The 20,648-nt window shown below is 37.8% G+C and overlaps 1 protein-coding gene across 2 annotated transcripts in view; it reads right to left on the reverse strand.

The window, feature by feature from the left end:
- The window catches only part of nptnb (neuroplastin b), a 120,737-nt gene extending 103,316 nt beyond the window's left edge, over positions 1-17,421 (reverse strand). The window contains exon 1 of one of the 2 annotated variants that reach the window (XM_062024008.1): positions 16,946-17,421. In XM_062024008.1, coding sequence (XP_061879992.1) covers positions 16,946-17,036 — 91 coding nt within the window. In that variant the 5' untranslated portion in view covers positions 17,037-17,421. The remainder of the gene's footprint in view (positions 1-16,945) is intronic. The other variant, XM_062024015.1, reaches the window with a different exon arrangement.
- Positions 17,422-20,648: the final 3,227 nt, after the last annotated feature.

Below are 20,648 nucleotides of genomic sequence, written 5' to 3' on the forward strand. Positions count from 1 at the left end.
GTGTGATTGCACATCACGCACTTAGAATTATTACTCTGCACGCGTCACTACCTGAAGGCTGTGATATCACAGGGAAAATCTGGGATTACATAAGAAGCCGTGTCCCTAATCTGAACTGTGTGGGAGAAATTCATGGCTGTTTTGGATATAAATACAGAAATGCCCAATTGACTATGATCAAAGCTCGACATTACTGTCACTGAGTGGGTTTACCGAAAATATAAAAGAAAATGGCAGCACTCCAATACCACACCACCCCCCCCCCCCCCCCCCCCCCCACCCCCCAGTCCTCTGTGTTGGTTTCTCCCGAGTGGGCACCAACCCAACCACGGAAAAACACTTTTTTTCCCAGATATATCCAACAATAGAGGGGATTATGGGATATAAGATTTTCCGCGTTGCAAGATCTGAAAATGCCCCACGTCACATGCAGAAAAAATAACGCCAAAGAAAGGAAAGAATACGGTTTTGATTACATAGCTTTTTTTTTTTTTTCAATAAGCATAACGCCACACGTTTTTTGGATTACAGAGTTGTGTCAGAAACAATCCAAAATATGCCCTCTTTAAAGCGTAAAAATGTCAAGCCGCCCCTCAAAATGCACATTTATTAAGAAATGCACAGTGGGTGTCCGATTATCCCACAGAAAAGACGAGGTGGGGTATTAGGCATTAAATTGAAGAATGCAAAGTAATTCCCTTCCCTTCCTCGAGGATTACTTCTTATTCAACACTCTTGATCTAAACCAGGGGTGTCAAACGTACGGCCCGAGGGCCGGATCAGGCCCGTGAACAGGTTTTATGCGGCCCATGGGATGACTTTGCTAAGGCTAGTGGTTAGAGTGTCCGCCCTGAGATCGGTAGGTTGTGAGTTCAAACCCCGGTCGAGTCATATCAAAGACTATAAAAATGGGACCCATTACCTCCTTGCTTGGCACTCAGCATCAAGGGTTGGAATTGGGGGTTAAATCACCAAAATGATTCCCGGGCGCGGCACCGCTGCTGCCCACTGCTCCCCTCACCTCCCAGGGGGCGATCAAGGGGATGGGTCAAATGCAGAGGACAAATTTCACCACACCTAGTGTGTGTGTGACAATCATTGGTACTTTAATTTAACTACAAAGTTAACCTGAAATTTTTGAATGAAAGAAACAGCCGTTCTAAATGTGTCCACTAGATGTCGCAATAGCAAATCTTTGTATCTTTGTAGATGACGCTACATATGTGCAAAATAAACCATATGATGTTAGTGCATCAGTCAAGGAAACTGATCAAACTACATAAATAACATCCTGTAATTTGATTTTGATAGATTTTTTTTTATCTTGATAGATTGAAAATTAACACCAATGAGTTGACTGATGAACATGATCACAATTTATTCAGAAAATATGAATAACGACAAATAAAGTATATATACTATTAACCGCAACAGGTAATTGTAAAAAAACAACAACAACATTATGATTTGTACAATTTCAGAATATGCTTGTTCTATTTTTAAACAAAGAAAACAATCTGAAGTTGTCTTTATTTTTAAGTTATCATGCTGTGATTTTACCAGTCTGGCCCACTTGGGAGTATATTTTTCTCCATGTGGCCCCCCATCTAAAATGAGTTTGACACCCCTGATCTAGACAAATAAATAACATTTTATCATGTCAATGTGGGGACAGAAAAGTTAAAGGGTTGGGAAAGAACTGCATTGATTTTTAAGTGGCCCAAGACCCAAAATGAGGGATGTTTACACAAAAACTGTGTTGTTTTTTTTGCATTTTTGAAAAATTTCTGCATACAGATAAAAAATGTCTTTACAAATATATTAATCACCCAAAGGTGCAAGAAGGTCTCAAAATGTGCATAAAAACTGCTTGTACGGTTGCTCTAATACGAAAATGTATTTTTATATTCTACTTAGGGTTGTATGGTACACCATTACTAATAAAGTACCGCGGTACTAATTAATTAAAAAAGGTACTATAGCGCCTTTGAAAAATACTGTTCCTTTATTTTTCTTCATGCGCCTCATGGCGCACCGTTGTGACGTTACTGGAAACATGAGTTAAGGCGCATTTCGCAAAGCAACACACGCACAGAGCATTTGCAAGCGGAAACAGGGTGGAGACAGAAGAGGGAGAATGGATGTAGCTTGGCTTAAAAACAAACAATAAAGGTGAAGCTATAAACTGAAGCACCACTCTGCAAGCTATGCTTTAGGACAGGGGTCACCAACCTTTTTTAAACCAAGAGCTACTTCTTGGGTACTGATTAATGCGAAGGGCTACCAGTTTGATACACACTTAAATAAATTGCCAGAAATAGCCAATTTGCTCAATTTACCTTTAACTCTATGTTATTATTAATAATTAATTATATTTATCTTTGTGGAAACACTGATCATCTTAATGATTTCTCACAATACATATATATAGAAACAGATAAATATCAATATGCAACACTTTATTTTTATATTTTCTCTAAATGCACATTTTTCAAATTGAACATTTTCAAATGATCACTTCTAAGACAATCTTGTGAAATCACAATATCCCATTTTAACTAGCTAGCCACTAACATTTTTTAACAAATCATGAATTACTTTGCACCTTGTTTGTACAAATAATAACTCATGTAAAATACAAAAGTCAACTCTCAAATGTTTAAATAAATCATGTCACACTTTGAACTGGACACCAAATCTGTTACCGTATTTCCTTGAATAGCCGCAGGGGCGTTAATTAATTTAAAACCTCCTGTCACACCTGCGTTTACCGGAAACCGGCGGGATGGCCGTGCATGCGGTAATTATTTTAAAACCTCTTCTCACTCCGGCGTTTACCAAAAGGAATCCATAAAATGAGTGTGATGTAAGCATACCATCATGAAAAGCACATTTAATTAAAAAAAACGTTATTATGGTCTTACCTGTACTTATAAATGGAGTCCATTTGCAGCTCCTTCTGACCAAAAGCATCGATAACTTGTTTATAGAAGTCTTCCTTATTTTCTTTCTTCAGTTTTAAAAGTCTCTGTTTCGATGGAGATATTCCTTTAATTATTACCTCCTGCTTCGATTGAAAGTCCAGTTTAGAAAACTGTTTTATTTTAGATACCGGTATGTAATCCTCCATGTTAAAAGTTCAGGCAGAGGAAAAAAAAAAAATCTCTTGCTGCGTGTGTTCACTTCTTCTGCAGTACCGGAAGTCGCAAGAAGGATCACTAGCGCGGCAGCGCCCTCTACCACCAGGAGGCGGGAGTCATTTAATGACTTATACAGTATTTCACACACGCAGCTACGGTATATTAATAAAACATAGCTGCTTACTGTTCTCTTTAGCATACTGTACCGGTATTCAATAGCTTGGACCTTAAATCCTACTGAAAAGCTCTTTATCTTTTTTCCTTTGTGCGATTGTAAACTACTGAAAGCAGCTTCCTCCATTTTGAAAATGAGGACAGATGCGTCACTCGAGACGTAACGAATTTGACCCGGTGGAAGTTCTAGCCATATGCTAAATATTTTGCGAAACGAGTTTGACCCGGCGAAAATTATAGACATGCGATAATAAAATTAATATTTTGCGAAACGAATTTGATCCAGCTTCAATAATAAACCGGCGATAAGGCCAAGCATGCGTTAATTATTTTGAGAAACGAGTTTGACCCGCCAGTAATTCTAGACGTGCAAATACTATATTCCCTGCGCCAATTCAAGGAAATACGGTATCTGTTTTTTTGTCTGTTAGTGAAGACCAAGTCTTTAAAATATTTTCTTGGATTTTCAAATTTATTTGAGTTTTGTCTCTCTTAGAATTAAAAATGTCGAGCAAAGCGAGACCAGCTTGCTAGTAAATAAATACAATTAAAAAAATAGAGGCTGGTAAGTGCTGCTATTTGAGCTATTTTTAGAACAGGCCAGCGGGCTACTCATCTGGTCCTTACGGGCGACCTGGTGCCCGCGGGCACCGCGTTGGTGACCCCTGCTTTAGGACATAGCTAGCTAGCGGCTAACGTTCCTCCACAGCGTTTTATCGACTTCCAAATCACTAATCCTTGCCTCCATTACGACAAATAAACTATGGTTCTTATAAGTATCATACAGGACGAGGAATAGCTAAACATGCTTCACTACACACCGTAGGAAGATACAATAGCTAACTGCTAACAGTAAGCTCTTAAAAGTAAACAAATGGGTGGTTCTATTGTATACAAATATCAACTGTAATGATACCAAGTACACAAGTCGATACTACAATGATTACATTGATTGTTTTATTATCACCAAATCCTTTGTCTTTTTTATTGTTTATAAACTCAGGAAATACGTCCCTGGACACATGAGAACTTTAAATATGACCAATGTATGATCTTGTAACTATTTGGTATTGGAATCATACCCAAATTTGTAGTATCACCTAAAACGTATGGGAAGTATCCAAACAACAGAAGATTAAGTGTTTATTACATTTGAACAGAAGTACAGATAGAACATGTACATCCATCCATCCATTTTCTACCGCTTGTCCCTTTTGGGGTGACGGGGGTTGCTGGAGCCTATCTCATCTGCGGAATTTGCATGTTCTCCCCGTGACTGTGTGGGTTCCCTCCGGGTACTCCGGCTTCCTCCTACCTCCAAAGACATGCACCTGGGGATAGGTTGATTGGCAACACTAAATTGGCCCTAGTGTGTGAATGTGAGTGTGAATGTTGTCTGTCTATCTGTGTTGGCCCTGCGATGAGATGGCGACTTGTCCAGGGTGTACCCCGCCTTCCGCCCGAATGCAGCTAAGATAGGCTCCAGCACCCCCTGCGACCCCAAAAGGGACAGGCGGTAGAAAATGGATGGATGGATGTTACTGCATATGTCAGCAGCCATTTAGGAGCCTTTGTTTGCTTACTTACGACTAAAAGACAAGTTGTCTAGTATTTTCACCGGTACAGAATATTGGTATCGGGACAACTGTATTAAAGAATTTGTGTTGTGCTGGTCACAGTGAATTACCAAGCTAATAATTTGAATATTGCGTCTTCACCTGTGAACGATAAAATTAATGTTTTGAACAACATTCACTTTAAGACCCCTTTTAAAGTTAACTGTGCGTCTTCAAACAATGAAAACAACAATGTCGTAGGGCTAGGCGATATGGACGAAAAAGTATCTCGATATATTTTTACTTAAACTCAATATTCGATGTATATCACGATATACATATAAAGATATACATTTTATAGTGAGATTCAGTGAAATTGAAGTGTATGACAACTGTAGTGTGAACAGTCAGTGGCACTTTTATTTACCCAGTTAGTCAAGATGGGTATTAACAGCACAGAAAAGAAACTGTTTAAGTAGCACAGGATTACATAACATAAATAAAATAGAAAAATATTCTTTCTACGTGAAATAAATAACATTGCTGTGCAAATAATACAAAATGTATCAAACTCAGATTTTAAAAAAATATATTTGCAGGCAGGCACTTTTTAATTCCCTTCCTGGTTCGATGACCCGCCCTATCTTGCCTCTGATTGGCCTGTCCCTAACCAATTGTGACACATCATAGTAAACAACCAACCAATCATGGATGTTCTTAGTAGCCCGAGGGGTTTAGTACCCCGTGAAAGGGGAGCGGGGGAGAACAAGGAACACAACAAATAAGCGGCGGTGGTCATTTTAACGTGAAATAAATTATATTGATATTACGATATTTTCTTAATTCATATCTTGTTTAAAAAGATATCGATATACCTTACAAACTCGATATATCACCCAGCCTTACAAAGTCGCTTCGTGTACAACGTGCAAGCTGCGTTTTGACACTCTAAAAACACAAACATTTAACAGCGTGTCTAAAACGTTAAAGAAAGCAATAATGAAAACGACGGCATTTCTATTTGTTATCTAAAAATCGAGGACATGCGTTTTACGCCACAGTCGAAGCAACAATGACGGAAAATAACGCTAGCAGTAGCATTTGTACTTATTTCCTGCTACTTGGTCTGGCGAGGTCATGTTGCGTTTGACCAAGCGTTGTCTAAAGATTTAGTTTTGTCCGCGCTACATAGTTTTTCTTTACCAAGCGCCATCGCCCGCTACTGGCCTGGCATGCATGTTGCAGCATGTTTGCAGCTTAAGTGGTTTAACTATGTTTCAAAAACTAACAAAAAACAAAGCCTTGCTATTTGTAATAGGTTGATGTCTTTTAAAAGTACAAATACTCTAGTTTCCTACTGTTCATTTTGGCATAAGGTAACGGAGGACATGCATTTAACCTGCAAAACAACGACGGTGCTACAAGCAGCATTTGTTAGGGCTGGGCACTGCACGGTTCGATTCATGTGGGTAACAATTCGATTCAGACTCGATTCAAAACGATTGCCGATTAAAAATCCATACTTTCTTACTAGCATTGTGTGTTACTTCTATAAAAACCACATTCCTCCATAAAATAGACAAATGGCCCAGATAAATGTTGATATTACTTAAAAGAAAACGGTTTTGTTTAATAACATTTTACCCAAACTTTGAATAAAGTCAAATCAGTGTTTCCCACACAATCATGTATTTGTGGCGGCCCGCCACGAAAGAATTACGTCCGCCACAAATTTAAAAAAAAATTTTTTTATTTTTTTATTTTTTTTGTCCTGTCCAGCTTCTCAGGCAAATCATATAGTTGATGTAGATGCCCATATAGGCTGTTCAGATTTATTTTACAAAAGAGAAGTGTAGGATACTTCTCTTGTTGCCTTATTTGTATTTGACCACTACTGTTTTCTGTTTATTTGTTACTGACTGTGGCAGGACACTTCTGCCTCTGTTTCACTTTATGTTGCTGGTAAATAATATGGTTGTAGTAGTAGGCTAAAGTTAAATTATTTAGTATGCACTAATTAAAGGGGCAGAACTTTAAGAGACATTTTAGCTTTTATATTTTATAACATATATTTTTTGTAAGAACCACGATTAATAAATATATTTCAGTAAATAACTTATTGTTCAAATCTGTATATAAATATGTACACAAAGTGTTGTAATTATATTGTAAAATGGATGGATGGATGGATGGATGGATGGACGTTTAAAACAGAACTGTTATTATTAATTAGTAAGTATAAATTTGTTTAGCCTTTTTAGAGAAAATCATATCATTGTAGTAAACTATGCAAATTACTCGAATGATGTCATGGTGACCACACCCATAGCCACGCCCCCACCGCCACAAGTATGTTGGCAGTTTATGGGAAACACTGCAAATACAAATAAGGCAACAAAAGAAGTATCCCACACTTCTCTTTTCTAAAGTAAATCTGCACAGCAGATATATGGCTGGACAAAACAAATAAAAAAATTTTTTAATAAATCATTAAAAATCTTCTTCTTTTTTTTATGGATTAAGAATCGCTACAAATAAGAATCGCAACTCATTTGAATTTTTTTTTGTTTGTTTACACCCCAAGCATTTGTGCTTATTATTAGTGTGCATATACTACGCCACTACTTTCTCCTGCGTAGTTGTGTTGCTTGCTACAAAGCCTAGCCACAACATGGCTTGTATATTGTTTTTATATTTATTTTTTTTGTTTTGTTTTTATTCAGTCATAGGTGGAGCTAAGGATAATATTTGAATATTGTTTTTAATATTGTTGTGCAGCACTTTGTAAACATTTTTGATGTTTAAATGTGCTATACAAATAAAGTGGATTGGATTGGATGGTTTGTTTTGTCCAAGGTGTTGAAAGCTAGCGTCCCCTGCAGTGGACATCTGTGTTTCGCTTTTTTTTTTTTTTTCAAAATATTGTAACTAACTAAAGAAATAGACCAAAAACAAATGTCCACTACAGAGGACGCAGGTATGTAGAAGGCTAATACAGCATTTTTGCAGCTCATTGTTGTCAAGAATTGTGTAAACTATGTTTCAAAAACAAAAAAAAATATTATTGTTTTGAAGAGGTTCTTCTCTTGTAAGTACAATTAGGGTACTTTAGTTTCGTATTATTCATTTATGTCAAGATCCCAAAACAATATTTGTTAGCATAGGCTCACCATGTACTGTATATCAGCTCTTAAAAGTCAAGAAAACTAACGCTAGGAACAGAGAACATGCGTTTTTAGTCACAGTTGAATGAACCATGGCAGAATTTAGCGCTAATTGTAGCATTTGTAATTATTATAACAACATAGCATGCATGGCGTTTTTTCCACTTGAAGGGTTTCATCACTCCGAGCAACGTCTGTAAGGTTTACAATATAACTAAAAAATTAATACGTACTAAACCGTCCCATGTGGTGTCTGTAGGAGTGTTTTCATGCATATTTGTACGTGCTTATGGAATGTAATCAAGCACACATCGTTAGCATTAGCCAATATGTTAACACGTTTACAAGTGTCTGTGTTAGTATTATTAACTTACAATAGCATTCTTTTTTGTATTGCTTCATTTTTGTAAATTCACCAAAACGTCATTGGGAGTTATCTGTTTAGCTGTTTGGAGAGCTAGCTTCCACAGCTAGTGGGTCCATGACCAGGGTCTCTGCAGGTTTCAACAAGCCACATGTAAGACTTTTTGAGACTTTTTTAAGACCATAATGAATACAATTTTAGACCAATTTCACATCAATACAGGCAAAAAAGCACAAAAGACTTGAAGGAAAGTTGGAGGCCCGGAATTACTTGCAAAGTATATGAATTTATTCACAGCTCTTTCACATTGGAATACAAAATGCTTAACCAAACTAAAAACACCAGAAACCTCTTTGTTTGGAAGTCAGAATAAAAAAATGCTGTGTAATTACGTTAGAGCGTCCTCAAAAATTGAAACATTTCAAAGCGAGACTGAAGTTTATGCATGTTTTAAATAAAAGTAACGTCAATAGATTTTTAAGACATTTCAAAATCGTATCTAAGATCTTTTATGAGATTTTAGGAGAATGTTTGACATTTTAAGGCCTTGAATTCAAATTATAGGATTTAATACTTTTTTAGACTTTTTAAGACCCCGCGGATACCCTGATGACGATGACTTCTGTTTTGTTTGATCAGCCGTTTTACTGCCGTGTTACAGACATTGTTTGGAAACAATTAAGGGATGTAAATAAAAATGTGCTAAATATTTTGTTCTAGTACATATCTGCGGCTTATAGCCCGGAAAAAATATAATATACAGTACAGGCCAAAGGTTTGGACACACCTTCTGCTCATTCAATGCGTTTTCTTTATTTTCATGACTATTTACATTGTAGATTGTCACTGAAGGCATCACAACTATGAATGAACACATGTGGAGTTATGTACTTAACAAAAAAAGGTGAAACAACTGAAAACATGTTTTATATTCTAGTTTCTTTAAATTAGCCACCCTTTGCTCTGATTCCTTTTTTGCACACTCTTGGCATTCTCTCGATGAGCTTCAAGAGGTAGTCACCTGAAATGGTTTTCACTTCACAAGTGTGCTTGAAGCTCATGGAGAGAATGCCAAGAGTAAACAGTAACAGTAAGACAGTAAACAGAGCAAAGGGTGGCTATTTTGAAAAAAATGTTTTATATAAAACATGTTTTCAGTTATTTCACCTTTTTTTGTTAAGTACATAACTCCACATGTGTTCATTCATAGTTGTGATGCCTTTAGTGACAATCTACAATGTAAATAGTCATGAAAATTAAGAAAAACGCATTGAATGAGGAGAAGGTGTGTCCAAACGTTTGGCCTGTACTGTATATGTAAATATATTTATTTTCTCAAATTTGATGGATGCGTCTTAAGGAGAGTACAGTACATTTTTAAAGTACCTGTTCAGGCATAGTTTAAGCACCGATGCTGTTTTCCAAAGTATCAATTTGCTACTAGTATCGATTAAAATGTAAACTATACCCATCCCTAAAAAAGATCAGGTCATGTCAGCTTCATAATGTTTTATAATTAGCAATTTAAAAAAACGCCAAAGCGGGAAGGAATTACGGCTAGTGTGTCAGGTCAGTGGTCTCATGGCCCAGCAGCAACAAGGCCCAGTATTTACAGTACACACTCGCGAGTCGTTATAGAACAATGTTAATGTCTCTTGTTTTCATGTTAGCATTTAAGCTAGCGAGCTGGCACCAGTCAGTCTGTGAGTTCAAAGTGCGGTTATTAGTCACTGTTTGGCGATAATTTTAAGTTAAAACGGTAATACTAATCGTCGGGAGTTTTATCAATTCGTCTACTATTCTTCCATAGGGTTCTTCATTCATCACTCCAAGAAATGTCTGTAAGTATTACAGTATAACTAAAACAATTCATACGTACTAAACCGTCCCATGTGGTGTCTGTAGGAGTGTTTTCATGCATATCTGTATGTGCTTACGTAATGTAATCAAGCACGCATCGTTAGCATTAGCCAATATGTTTACACTTTTACAAGCGTCTGTGTTAGTATTATTAACTTACAACAGCATTCTTTTTGTATTGTTTAATTTTTGTAAATTCACCAAAACGTCGCCGTGGAGTTATTAAGTCTGTTTAGCTGTTTGGAGAGCTAGCTTCCGTAGCTAGTGGGTCCATGACGATGACTTCTGTTTTGTTTGATCCCCCGTTTTACTGCCGTGTGACAGACATCGTTTGGAAACACAAAAGGTATGTAAATAAACATTTGCTAAATATTTTGTACTAGTACGTGTCTGCGGCTTATAGCCCGGAAAAAATATAATATATATACGTAAAAATAATTATCATCTAAAATTTGGTGGGTGTGTCTTAAGGAGATTACAGTACATTTTTAAAGTACCTGTTCAGGCACAGTTTAAGCATCAATACTGTTTTTTAAAGCAGTGTTTTTCAACCTTTTTTGAGGCAGGGCACGTTTTTTTCAGTAAAAAATCCGGAAGCACACCACCAGCAAAAAACGTTAAAAAATGAAACTCCACCAGGTCGTTGTGCCTTATTTTGAGTTTTTTGGTGTTAACCTGTGTAGTGCTTTAGTGTTTGTCTTGCGCTGTTATTTTGGTGGCCCTTCCTGTTTTTTTGGTGTTTTCCTGTAGCAGTTTCATGTCTTCTTTTGAGCGCTATTCCCCGCACCTGCTTAGTGTTAGCAAGCAAGGCTATTTAAGTTGTTGCTATCCCTCTTTGTGTGGACATTTTTGATTGTCATGTCATGTACGGATGTACTTTGTGGACGCCATAAGTTTGTGCTGTCGTCCAGCATTCGGTTTATGTTTACTTTGTAGCCAGTTCAGTTTTACTTTTCTTTTACATACCCATCCCGCTTCATTGCCTTTTCCTTTTCCTTTTGTTCATTTTTTGGTTTAAAGGCCTACTGAAATGAATTTTTTTTATTTAAACGGGGATAGCAGATCCATTCTATGTGTCATACTTGATCATTTCGCGATATTGCCATATTTTTGCTGAAAGGATTTAGTAGAGAACAACGACGATAAAGGTCGCAACTTTTGGTCGCTGATAAAAAAAAGCCTTGCCTATACCGGAAGTAGCGTGACGTCACAGGAGGTAGGATTCCTCACAATTCCCCGTTGTTTACAATGGAGCGAGAGAGATTTGGACAGAGAAAGCGACAATTACCCCATTAATTTGAGCGAGGATGAAAGATTTGTGGATGAGGAACATTAGAGTGAAGAACTAGAGAGGCAGTGCAGGGTGTATCTTTTTTCGCTCTGACCGTAACTTAGGTACAAGGTCTCATTGGATTCCACACACTCTCCTTTTTCTATTGTGGATCACGGATTTGTATTTTAAACCACCTCGGATACTATATCCTCTTGAAAATGAGAGTCGAGAACGCGAAATGGACATTCACAGTGACTTTTATCTCCACGACAATACATCAGCGAAGCTCTTTAGCTACTGAGCTAACGTGATAGCATCTGGCTCAAATGCAGATAAAAACAAAATAAATAAATCCCTGACTGGAAGGATAGACAGAAGATCAACAATACTATTAAACCATTGACATGTAACTACACGGTTAATAATTCTCAGCCTGGCAAAGCTTAACAATGCTGTTGCTAACGACGCTGAAGCTAACTTAGCAACTTAGCAACCGGACCTCACAGAGCTATGATAAAAACATTAGCGCTCCACCTACGCCAGCCAGCCCTCATCTGCTCATCTGCGTTCCAGCGATCAACGGCGCGACGAAGGACTTCACCCGATCACAGATGCGGTTGGCGGCTAGCATCGGCTAGCGCGTCTGCTATCCAAGTAAGTACTCCTTGTTGTGTTGCTACAGCCAGCCGCTAATACACCGATCCCACCTACAACTTTCTTCTTTGCAATCTCCATTGTTCATTAAACAAATTGCAAAAGATTCACCAACACAGATGTCCAGAATACTGTGGATTTGTTCGATGAAAACAGAGCAGTTTGTATGGTGACACATTGGGTACGAATACTTCCGTTGCCGTTGTGACATCACGCGCATACGCATCATACATAGACGTTTCCAACCGGAAGTTTAGCGGAAAATTTAAAATTGCACTCTATAAGTTAACCCGGCCGTATTGGCATGTGTTGCAATGTTAAGATTTCATCATTGATATATAAACTATCAGACTGCGTGGTCGGTAGTAGTGGGTTTCAGTAGGCCTTTAAGCATTACATACCTTTTTACCCTGCACGCTGCCTCCCGCTGTGGTCTGCATATTGGGATCACAACAAACCATCCTCGTCTCACCCGACACATTCCGACTTTTACAAAGCAATGAACTACCTGCTGCCACCTACTGATATGTAGTATTACACGGTTACCCTGCCGAGCTCTACACAGCAAATACACTAAGTAACGGCACATTATTTGCAGATTATAATTATTGATTTGCAAAAAAAATGTTGGGGACTAATTAGATGAAGTTGCATAATTGCACAGTGGTTGAAAACCCCAGTTTTAAAGTACTGATTAAAATGTAAACGATACCCATCCCTAAAAAAGATCAGGTCATGTCAGCTTCAGAAGGAGCTCCTAAAGGGACATGGAGGTTTTGCGAGATCTCGCAATACTTTTTGCGAGATCTTGCAATACTTTTTATTGCGAGATCTCGCATAAGTTTTTTTTCCTATGTCAGTGAACCGGAAGTGAAACAGAACCAGTGATGGCGAACCGGAAGTGAAACAGACACAGCGATGGAGGAGCGGGAGCATGCGGGAGCCTACCCATCATCTGCACTCTGTTGTGGCACCGTAATACGATTTGATGTCTTTATATGTTAGGCCAATGCTAAAATAGAAATCAATAAACTTCTCCCACGGATGATGGGTAAGCTACTCCATCGCTGTCTGTTTTACTTCCGGTTCACTGACATAGGAAAAATACTTTTTGCGACATCTCGCAATACTTTTTGCGAGATCTCGCGATACTTTTTACGAGATCTCGCAAAAGGTTTTTTTCCTATTTCAGTGAACCGGAAGTAAAACAGACACAGCGATGGGGAACCGGAAGTGAAACAGACACAGCGATGGAGGAGCAGTAGCATGCAGGAGCCTACCATACTTGCCAACCCTCCTGATTTTCCCGGGAGACTCCAGAATTTCAGTGCCCCTCCCGAAAATCTCCCGGGGCAACCATTCTCCCAAATTTCCCCCGATTTCCACCCGACAACAATATTGGGGGCGTGCCTTAATGGCACTGCCTTTAGTGTCCTCTACAACCTGTCGTCACAGCCGCTTTTCCTCCATACAAACAGCGTGCCGGCCCAGTCACATAATACTGTATAAGCGGCTTTTACACACACACACAAGTGAATGCAAGGCATACTTTATCAACAGCCATACAGGTCACACTGAGGGTGGACGTATAAACAACTTTACCACTGTTACAAATATGCGCCACACTGTGAACCCACACTAAACAAGAATGACAAACACATTTCAGGAGAACATCCGCACCGTAACACAACATAAACACAACAGAACAAATATCCAGAACCCCTTGCAGCACTAACTCTTCAGGGACGCTACAATATACACCCCCCAGTATCTCGCGATACTTTTTGCTAGATCTCGCAAAAGGTTTTTTTCCTATATCAGTGAACCGGAAGTGAAACAGACACAGCGATGGAGGAGCGGTAGCATGCGGGAGCCTACCCATCATCTGCGCTCTGTTGTGGGACCGTAATACGATTTGATGTCTTTATATGTTAGGCCAATGCTAAAATAGACATCAATAAACTTCTCCCACGGATGATTTGTAGGCTTTTCCATTGCTTCGTCTGTTTCACTTCCGGTTCGCCGTCGCTGTGTCTGTTTTACTTCCAGTTCACTGACATAGGAAAAAAAAAACTTTTGCGAAATCTCGCAATACTTAATAATAAAAAAATGTCGCAAAAATATATTTTTACCTCCATGTCCCTTTAGGGCAGTGGTTCTTAACCTGGGTTCGATCGAACCCTAGGGGTTCGGTGAGTCGGCCTTGGTTGTTCGGCAGAGCCTCCGCCGCGGAGGTCAAGACACACCCGACTCATCGTGTAAATTATAAACTTCTCCCTGTCGGCGTATTATGGATACCCCTAAACAATGTTCCCTCTAATTTTCCACATGTGTGAGCAAACGCAAAATTTCCTTGAGCATTCAGTGGCGCACATGTGAGCGACGTCAGACGTGCACATGCACTGTGGTCACACCTGCAGCACACCTGTCCCAAACCTGACTAAATAACAAGTTCAATGTTTTATTATTGTAATCAAATGACAGCAGTCATTTCCATGAGATTATTTTCTAATATAAGTGCTTTCGCCCACTTACAATGACTATAACATATTGTTTTTCATGAGCTGTGTACTAGTATTATATATCTGGGTGGGGGTCCTGCTTTGGAAATAATGTGTATCCCTTTCAGATATCGCATTTAGTTCACTAAAATATTCACATGTTGCACAATGAGATGTAAACATGGGATTATGTGTACATTCCTGTAACTTTCTGTTTGTAAAATATATCTTTATTAGTATTTCTTTAATATAATAACATAATTTTATGATTACGGTTCGGGTTCGGTGAATGCGCATATGAAACTGGTGGGGTTCAGTACCTCCAACAAGGTTAAGAACTACTGCTTTAGGGGCTCTGTAGCTTCATAATGTTTTATAATTTTTAAATTACCGTATTTTTCGGATTATAAATCGCTCCGGCCAAAAATGCATAATAAAGAAGGAAAAAAACATATATAAGTCGCACTGGAGTATAAGTCGCATTTTTGGGGGAAATGTATTTGATAAAAGCCAACACCAAGAATAGACATTTGAAAGGCAATTTAAAATAAATACAGAATAGTGAACAACAGGCTGAATAAGTGTACGTTATATGAGGCATAAATAACCAACTGAGAACGTGCCTGGTATGTTAAAGGCCTACTGAAATGATTTTTTTTTATTTAAATGGGGATAGCAGATCCATTCTATGTGTCATACTTGATCATTTCGCGATATTGCCATATTTTTGCTGAAAGGATTTAGTATAGAACAACGACGATAAAGTTTGCAGCTTTTGGTCTCTGATAAAAAAAAGCCTTGCCCCTACCGGAAGAAGCGTGACGACACCGGAGGAAGGACTGCTCACATCTGCACATTGTTTACAGCGAGAGAGATTCGGACCGAGAAAGCGACGATTACCCCATTAATTTGAGCGAGGATGAAAGATTTGTGGATGAGGAACGTGAAAGTGAAGGACTAGCATGCAGTGCAGGACGTATCTTTTTTCGCTCTGACCGTAACTTAGGTACAAAGGGTTCATTGGATTCCATACTCTCTCCTTTATCTATTGTGGATCACGGATTTGTATTTTAAACCACCTCGGATACTATATCCTCTTGAAAATGAGAGTCGAGAACGCGAAATGGACATTCACAGTGACTTTTATCCCCACAACAATACATCGGCGAAGCTCTTTAGCTACTGAGCTAACGTGATAGCATGGGGCTTTACTGCATATAGAAACAAAACAAATAAGTCCCTGACTGGAAGGATAGACAGAAGATCAACAATACTACCAAACTCTGGACATGTAACAACACAGTTTATGCTTACCAGCTTGGCGAACACAGATGTCCAGAATACTGTGGAATTTAGCGATGAAAACAGACGACTTAAGCTGGCAACGGACCTATTCCAAGATGTCTGATTCAACTGTTTACGTCGCGCGCATACGTCATCATATCTACACGTTTTCAACCGAAAGTGTCGCAGGAAATTTAAAATTTAGCGATGAAAACAGACGACTTAAGCTGGCAACGGACCTATTCCAAGATGTCTGATTCAACTGTTTACGTCACGCGCATACGTCATCATATCTACACGTTTTCAACCGAAAGTGTCGCAGGAAATTTAAAATTGCACTTTATAAGTTAACCCGGCCGATGTGTTGCAATGTTAAGATTTCATCATTGATATATAAACTATCAGACTGCGTGGTCGGTAGTCGTGGGTTTCAGTAGGCCTTTAACGTAACATATTATGGTAAGAGTCATTCAAATAACTATAACATATAGAACATGCTATACGTTTACCAAACAATCTGTCACTCCTAATCGCTAAATCCCATGAAATCTTATACGTCTAGTCTCTTACATGAATGAGATAAGTAATATTATTTGATATTTTACGGTAATGTGTTAATAATTTCACACATAAGTCGCTCCTGAGTATAAGTCGCACCCCCGGCCAAACCATGGAAAAAAACTGCGACTTATAGTCCAAAAAATACGGTACGGCTATAGTGTGTCAGGTCAGTGGTCTCAAGGAGGCCCGGTATTTACAGTACACACTCGGGGCACGTCGTTACAGAACAGGTCTGTCCAGCTAAACCATCACAACCTTTCACCTTCAGTAGTTGTGACTATCAAGACGCTAAAGTGCTATATAGCACCGTCTCGGGTGACTACACGGGTCTGGAGAAGTGGAGTCCAAATCCCCTTTAAGTCACTTTGCCCCTCTAGTCACGCCACGGTCACATCTCGGCTTGAATTTCCCTACCGTTCTGAGCCGCGACGAAGGTCGGCATCAGGTCGCCCAGGAGGACCGCCACCAGGACCACCACCAGCATCATCACTGCGCCGGCACGCATCTCCCCGTCGGTCTGGCGCTCGAATGCGGGGCGGGAGGGCGGGGGAGGGAAGGGGGTGCGGATGATCCCGTGTCGCTTCTAGTGACGATGACGGCGACAATGGTGATAATAATAATAATCGTGACGAAGAGACGGGCCCAGCATGGCGAGCAAGATTCCTCGACGTGAGGGAAGCAAAAAAACAAACCCACCCCCGCAAAAAAACCGATGGGTGGTTCCTGAATGTCTCCTTGGTGGAGGTATAAAAAAAAAAAAGAGCGATGGAGGTGGAAGCAGCCTGCTGCTCTCCTCTCTCTCTTTCTCGCTCTCTCTCTCTCTTAGGGATGCCGATGATGTGCGGCCATCGGCGGCGGAGAAGCCTGGTCGGATTGCAGAGGAGACAGGTTTAGAGAGGAGGGAGGGCGGGAGGGAGGGAGGGAGGGAGGGAGGGAGGGAGGAGTCGTTGGGAAGATTCAAAAATGCGCACACATGCGCATTGACGCTCCCAGCAGCTGCGCAGTTGTCCAAAAAGCTGTGAAAACTATGACGCTGTGTTCCAAATTTAAATTGTTTACGGAACTTGTGTGAGCCTATGGCTTTACATTTTGTTACATATATATATATATATATATATATATATATATATATATATATATATATATATATTGATCGATTGATTGAAAATGTCATTAGTAGATTGCAGTACAATTAATTAATTAATTAATATACCGGTATATATATATATATATATATATATATATATATATATATATATATATATATATATATATATATATATATATATATATATATTGATCGATTGATTGAAAATGTCATTAGTAGATTGGAGTACAATTAATTAATTAATATATATATATATATATATATATATATATATATATATATATATATATATATATATATATATATATATATATATATATATATATATATATATATATATATATATATATATATATATATATATATATATTAGGGCTGTGAATCTTTGGGTGTCCCACGATTCGATTCAATATCGATTCTTAGGGTCACGATTCGATTCAAAATCGATTTTTTTTTCTTTCGATTCAACGCGATTCTCGATTAAAAAACTATATTTTTCCGATTCAAAACAATTCTCTATTCATTCAATACATAGGATTTCAGCAGGATCTACGCCAGTCTGCTGACATGCAAGCAGAGTAGTAGATTTTTGTAAAAAGCTTGTATAATTGTAAAGGACAATGTTTTATCAACTGATTGCAATAATGTCAATTTGTTTTAACTATTAAATGAAGCAAAAATATGACTTGTTTTATTTTTGTTAAAATATTGGACACAGTGTGTTGTCAAGCTTATGAGATGCGATGCAAGTGTAAGCCACTGTGACACTATTGTACTTTTATTTTTATTTTTATAAATGTCTAATGATAATGTCAATGAGGGATTTTTAATCACTGCTGTGTTGAAATTGTAACTAATATTGATACTGTTGTTGATAATATTCATTTTTGTTTCACTACTTTTGGTTTGTTCTGCGTCGTGTTTGTGTCTCCTCTCAAATGCTCTGTTTATTGTAGTTCTGAGTGCTGCTGGGTCGGGTTTGGTTTTGGAATTGGATTGCATTGTTATGGTATTGCTGTGTATTGTTTTGTTGGATTGATTAATTAAAAAAAAAAAAATACATTTAAAAAAAAATTTTTTAAATTTAAAAAATTTAAAAATTTATTTTTTTAAAAATGAAAATCAATTATGAATCGCACAACGTGACAATCGTGATTCTAATTCGAATCGTTTTTTTTCCTCACACCCCTAATATATATATATATATATTGCGTTCAACTTTAGTTACTTTATTGAGTTTATAACCCCCTGGCGCTGTCTTGTACTGTTTCTGTACGTGTTTTGATTATTTGTATTTCTTGATCGTCTATAAATGTTGCATATTATAAAGAAAGGTTTATAAAATAAAATAAAAAATAAAACATGAAAAAGCTGCGCAGTTGCGGACGGTGTGTTTGTTAAAGAAAAAAAAACAATAACGCGGATTTAACGCGTGTAATCGCAAAGAAAATTTCACATCAGCAGCGATCTATTCTTTACGGCGGAGCAGCACAGTGGGGTGTGATAATGACACGCTGTACACGTCACATATTGTGTTTGTGTGATTTTATACAACCCCATCCATCCATCCATCCATTTTCTACCGCTTATTCCCTTGGGGTCGCGGGGGGCGCTGGAGCCTATCTCAGCTACAATCGGGCAGAAGGCGGGGTACACCCTGGACAAGTCGCCACCTCATCGCAGGGCCAACACAGCCAATTTATTTATTTATTTTTTTATTTTAATTTTATAAACCTTTATTTATAATATGCAACATTTACATACAATCAATAAATACTACTAATAATAATAATTATAATAATTTGTTTTAACTATTAAATGAACCTAAAATATGACTTATTTTATCTTTGTGGAAAATATTGGACACAATGTTTTGTAAAGCTTATGAGATGTGTGATGCAAGCCACTGTGACACTATTGCTAATTTTTTTAATGTTTTTAATTCATTTACTTTTTTTTTTTTAATGGCTGTAATGATAATGTCAATAAGGGATTTCTAATCCATGATATCAGTAGGAAAAAAATGCATTTAGTTTAGATAATAATGAGTCATATATTGGAATATGAGATCCATGGTTTTAACTATTAAATTAACCTAAAATATGACTTATTTTATCTTTGTGGAAAATATTGGACACAATGTGTTGTCAATCTTATGAGATGCGATGCAAGTGACTGGGTTCATTTTTTAAATGTTTTTATTTGTTATAAATGGCTGTAATGATAATGTCAATGAGGGATTTCTAATCCATGATATCAGTAAAAAAAAATGCATTTAGTTTAGATAAAAATTAGTCATATATTGGAATATGAGATCCATTATTTACATTTGTTTTAACTATTAAATGAACCTAAAATATGACTTATTTTCTCTTTGTGGAAAATATTGGACACAATGTGTTGTCAAGCTTATAAAATGTGTGATGCAAGTGTAAGCCACTGTGACACTATTGTTCATTTTTTAAATGTTTTTATTTTATTTTTTATAAATGGCTGTAATGATAATGTCAATGAGGGATTTCTAATCCATGATATTAGTAGAAAACAATGCATTTAGTTTAGATAATAATGAGTCATATATATTGAAATATGGGATCCATTATTTGAATTTGTTTTAACTATTAAATGAACCTAAAATATGACTTATTTTATCTTTGTGGAAAATATTGGACACAATGTGTTGTCAATCTTATGAGATGCGATGCAAGTGATTGTGACACTATTGTTCATTTTTTAAATGTTTGTATTTGTTATGAATGGCTGTGATGATCATGTCAACGAGGGATTTCTAATTAAAGTTAAAAAGTTAAAGTACCAATGATTGTCACACACACACTAGGTGTGGCGAAATTATTCTCTGCATTTGACCCATCACCCTTGATCACCCCCCTGGAAGGGGAGGGGAGCAGTGAGCAGCAGCGGTGGCCACGCCCAGGAATCGATTTTTGGTGATTTAACCCCCAATTCCAACATTAGATGCTGAGTGCCAAGCAGGGAGGTAATGGGTGC

Source organism: Entelurus aequoreus, linkage group LG02 (assembly GCF_033978785.1).
Source record: "Entelurus aequoreus isolate RoL-2023_Sb linkage group LG02, RoL_Eaeq_v1.1, whole genome shotgun sequence".
Lineage (NCBI taxonomy): Eukaryota > Metazoa > Chordata > Actinopteri > Syngnathiformes > Syngnathidae > Entelurus > Entelurus aequoreus.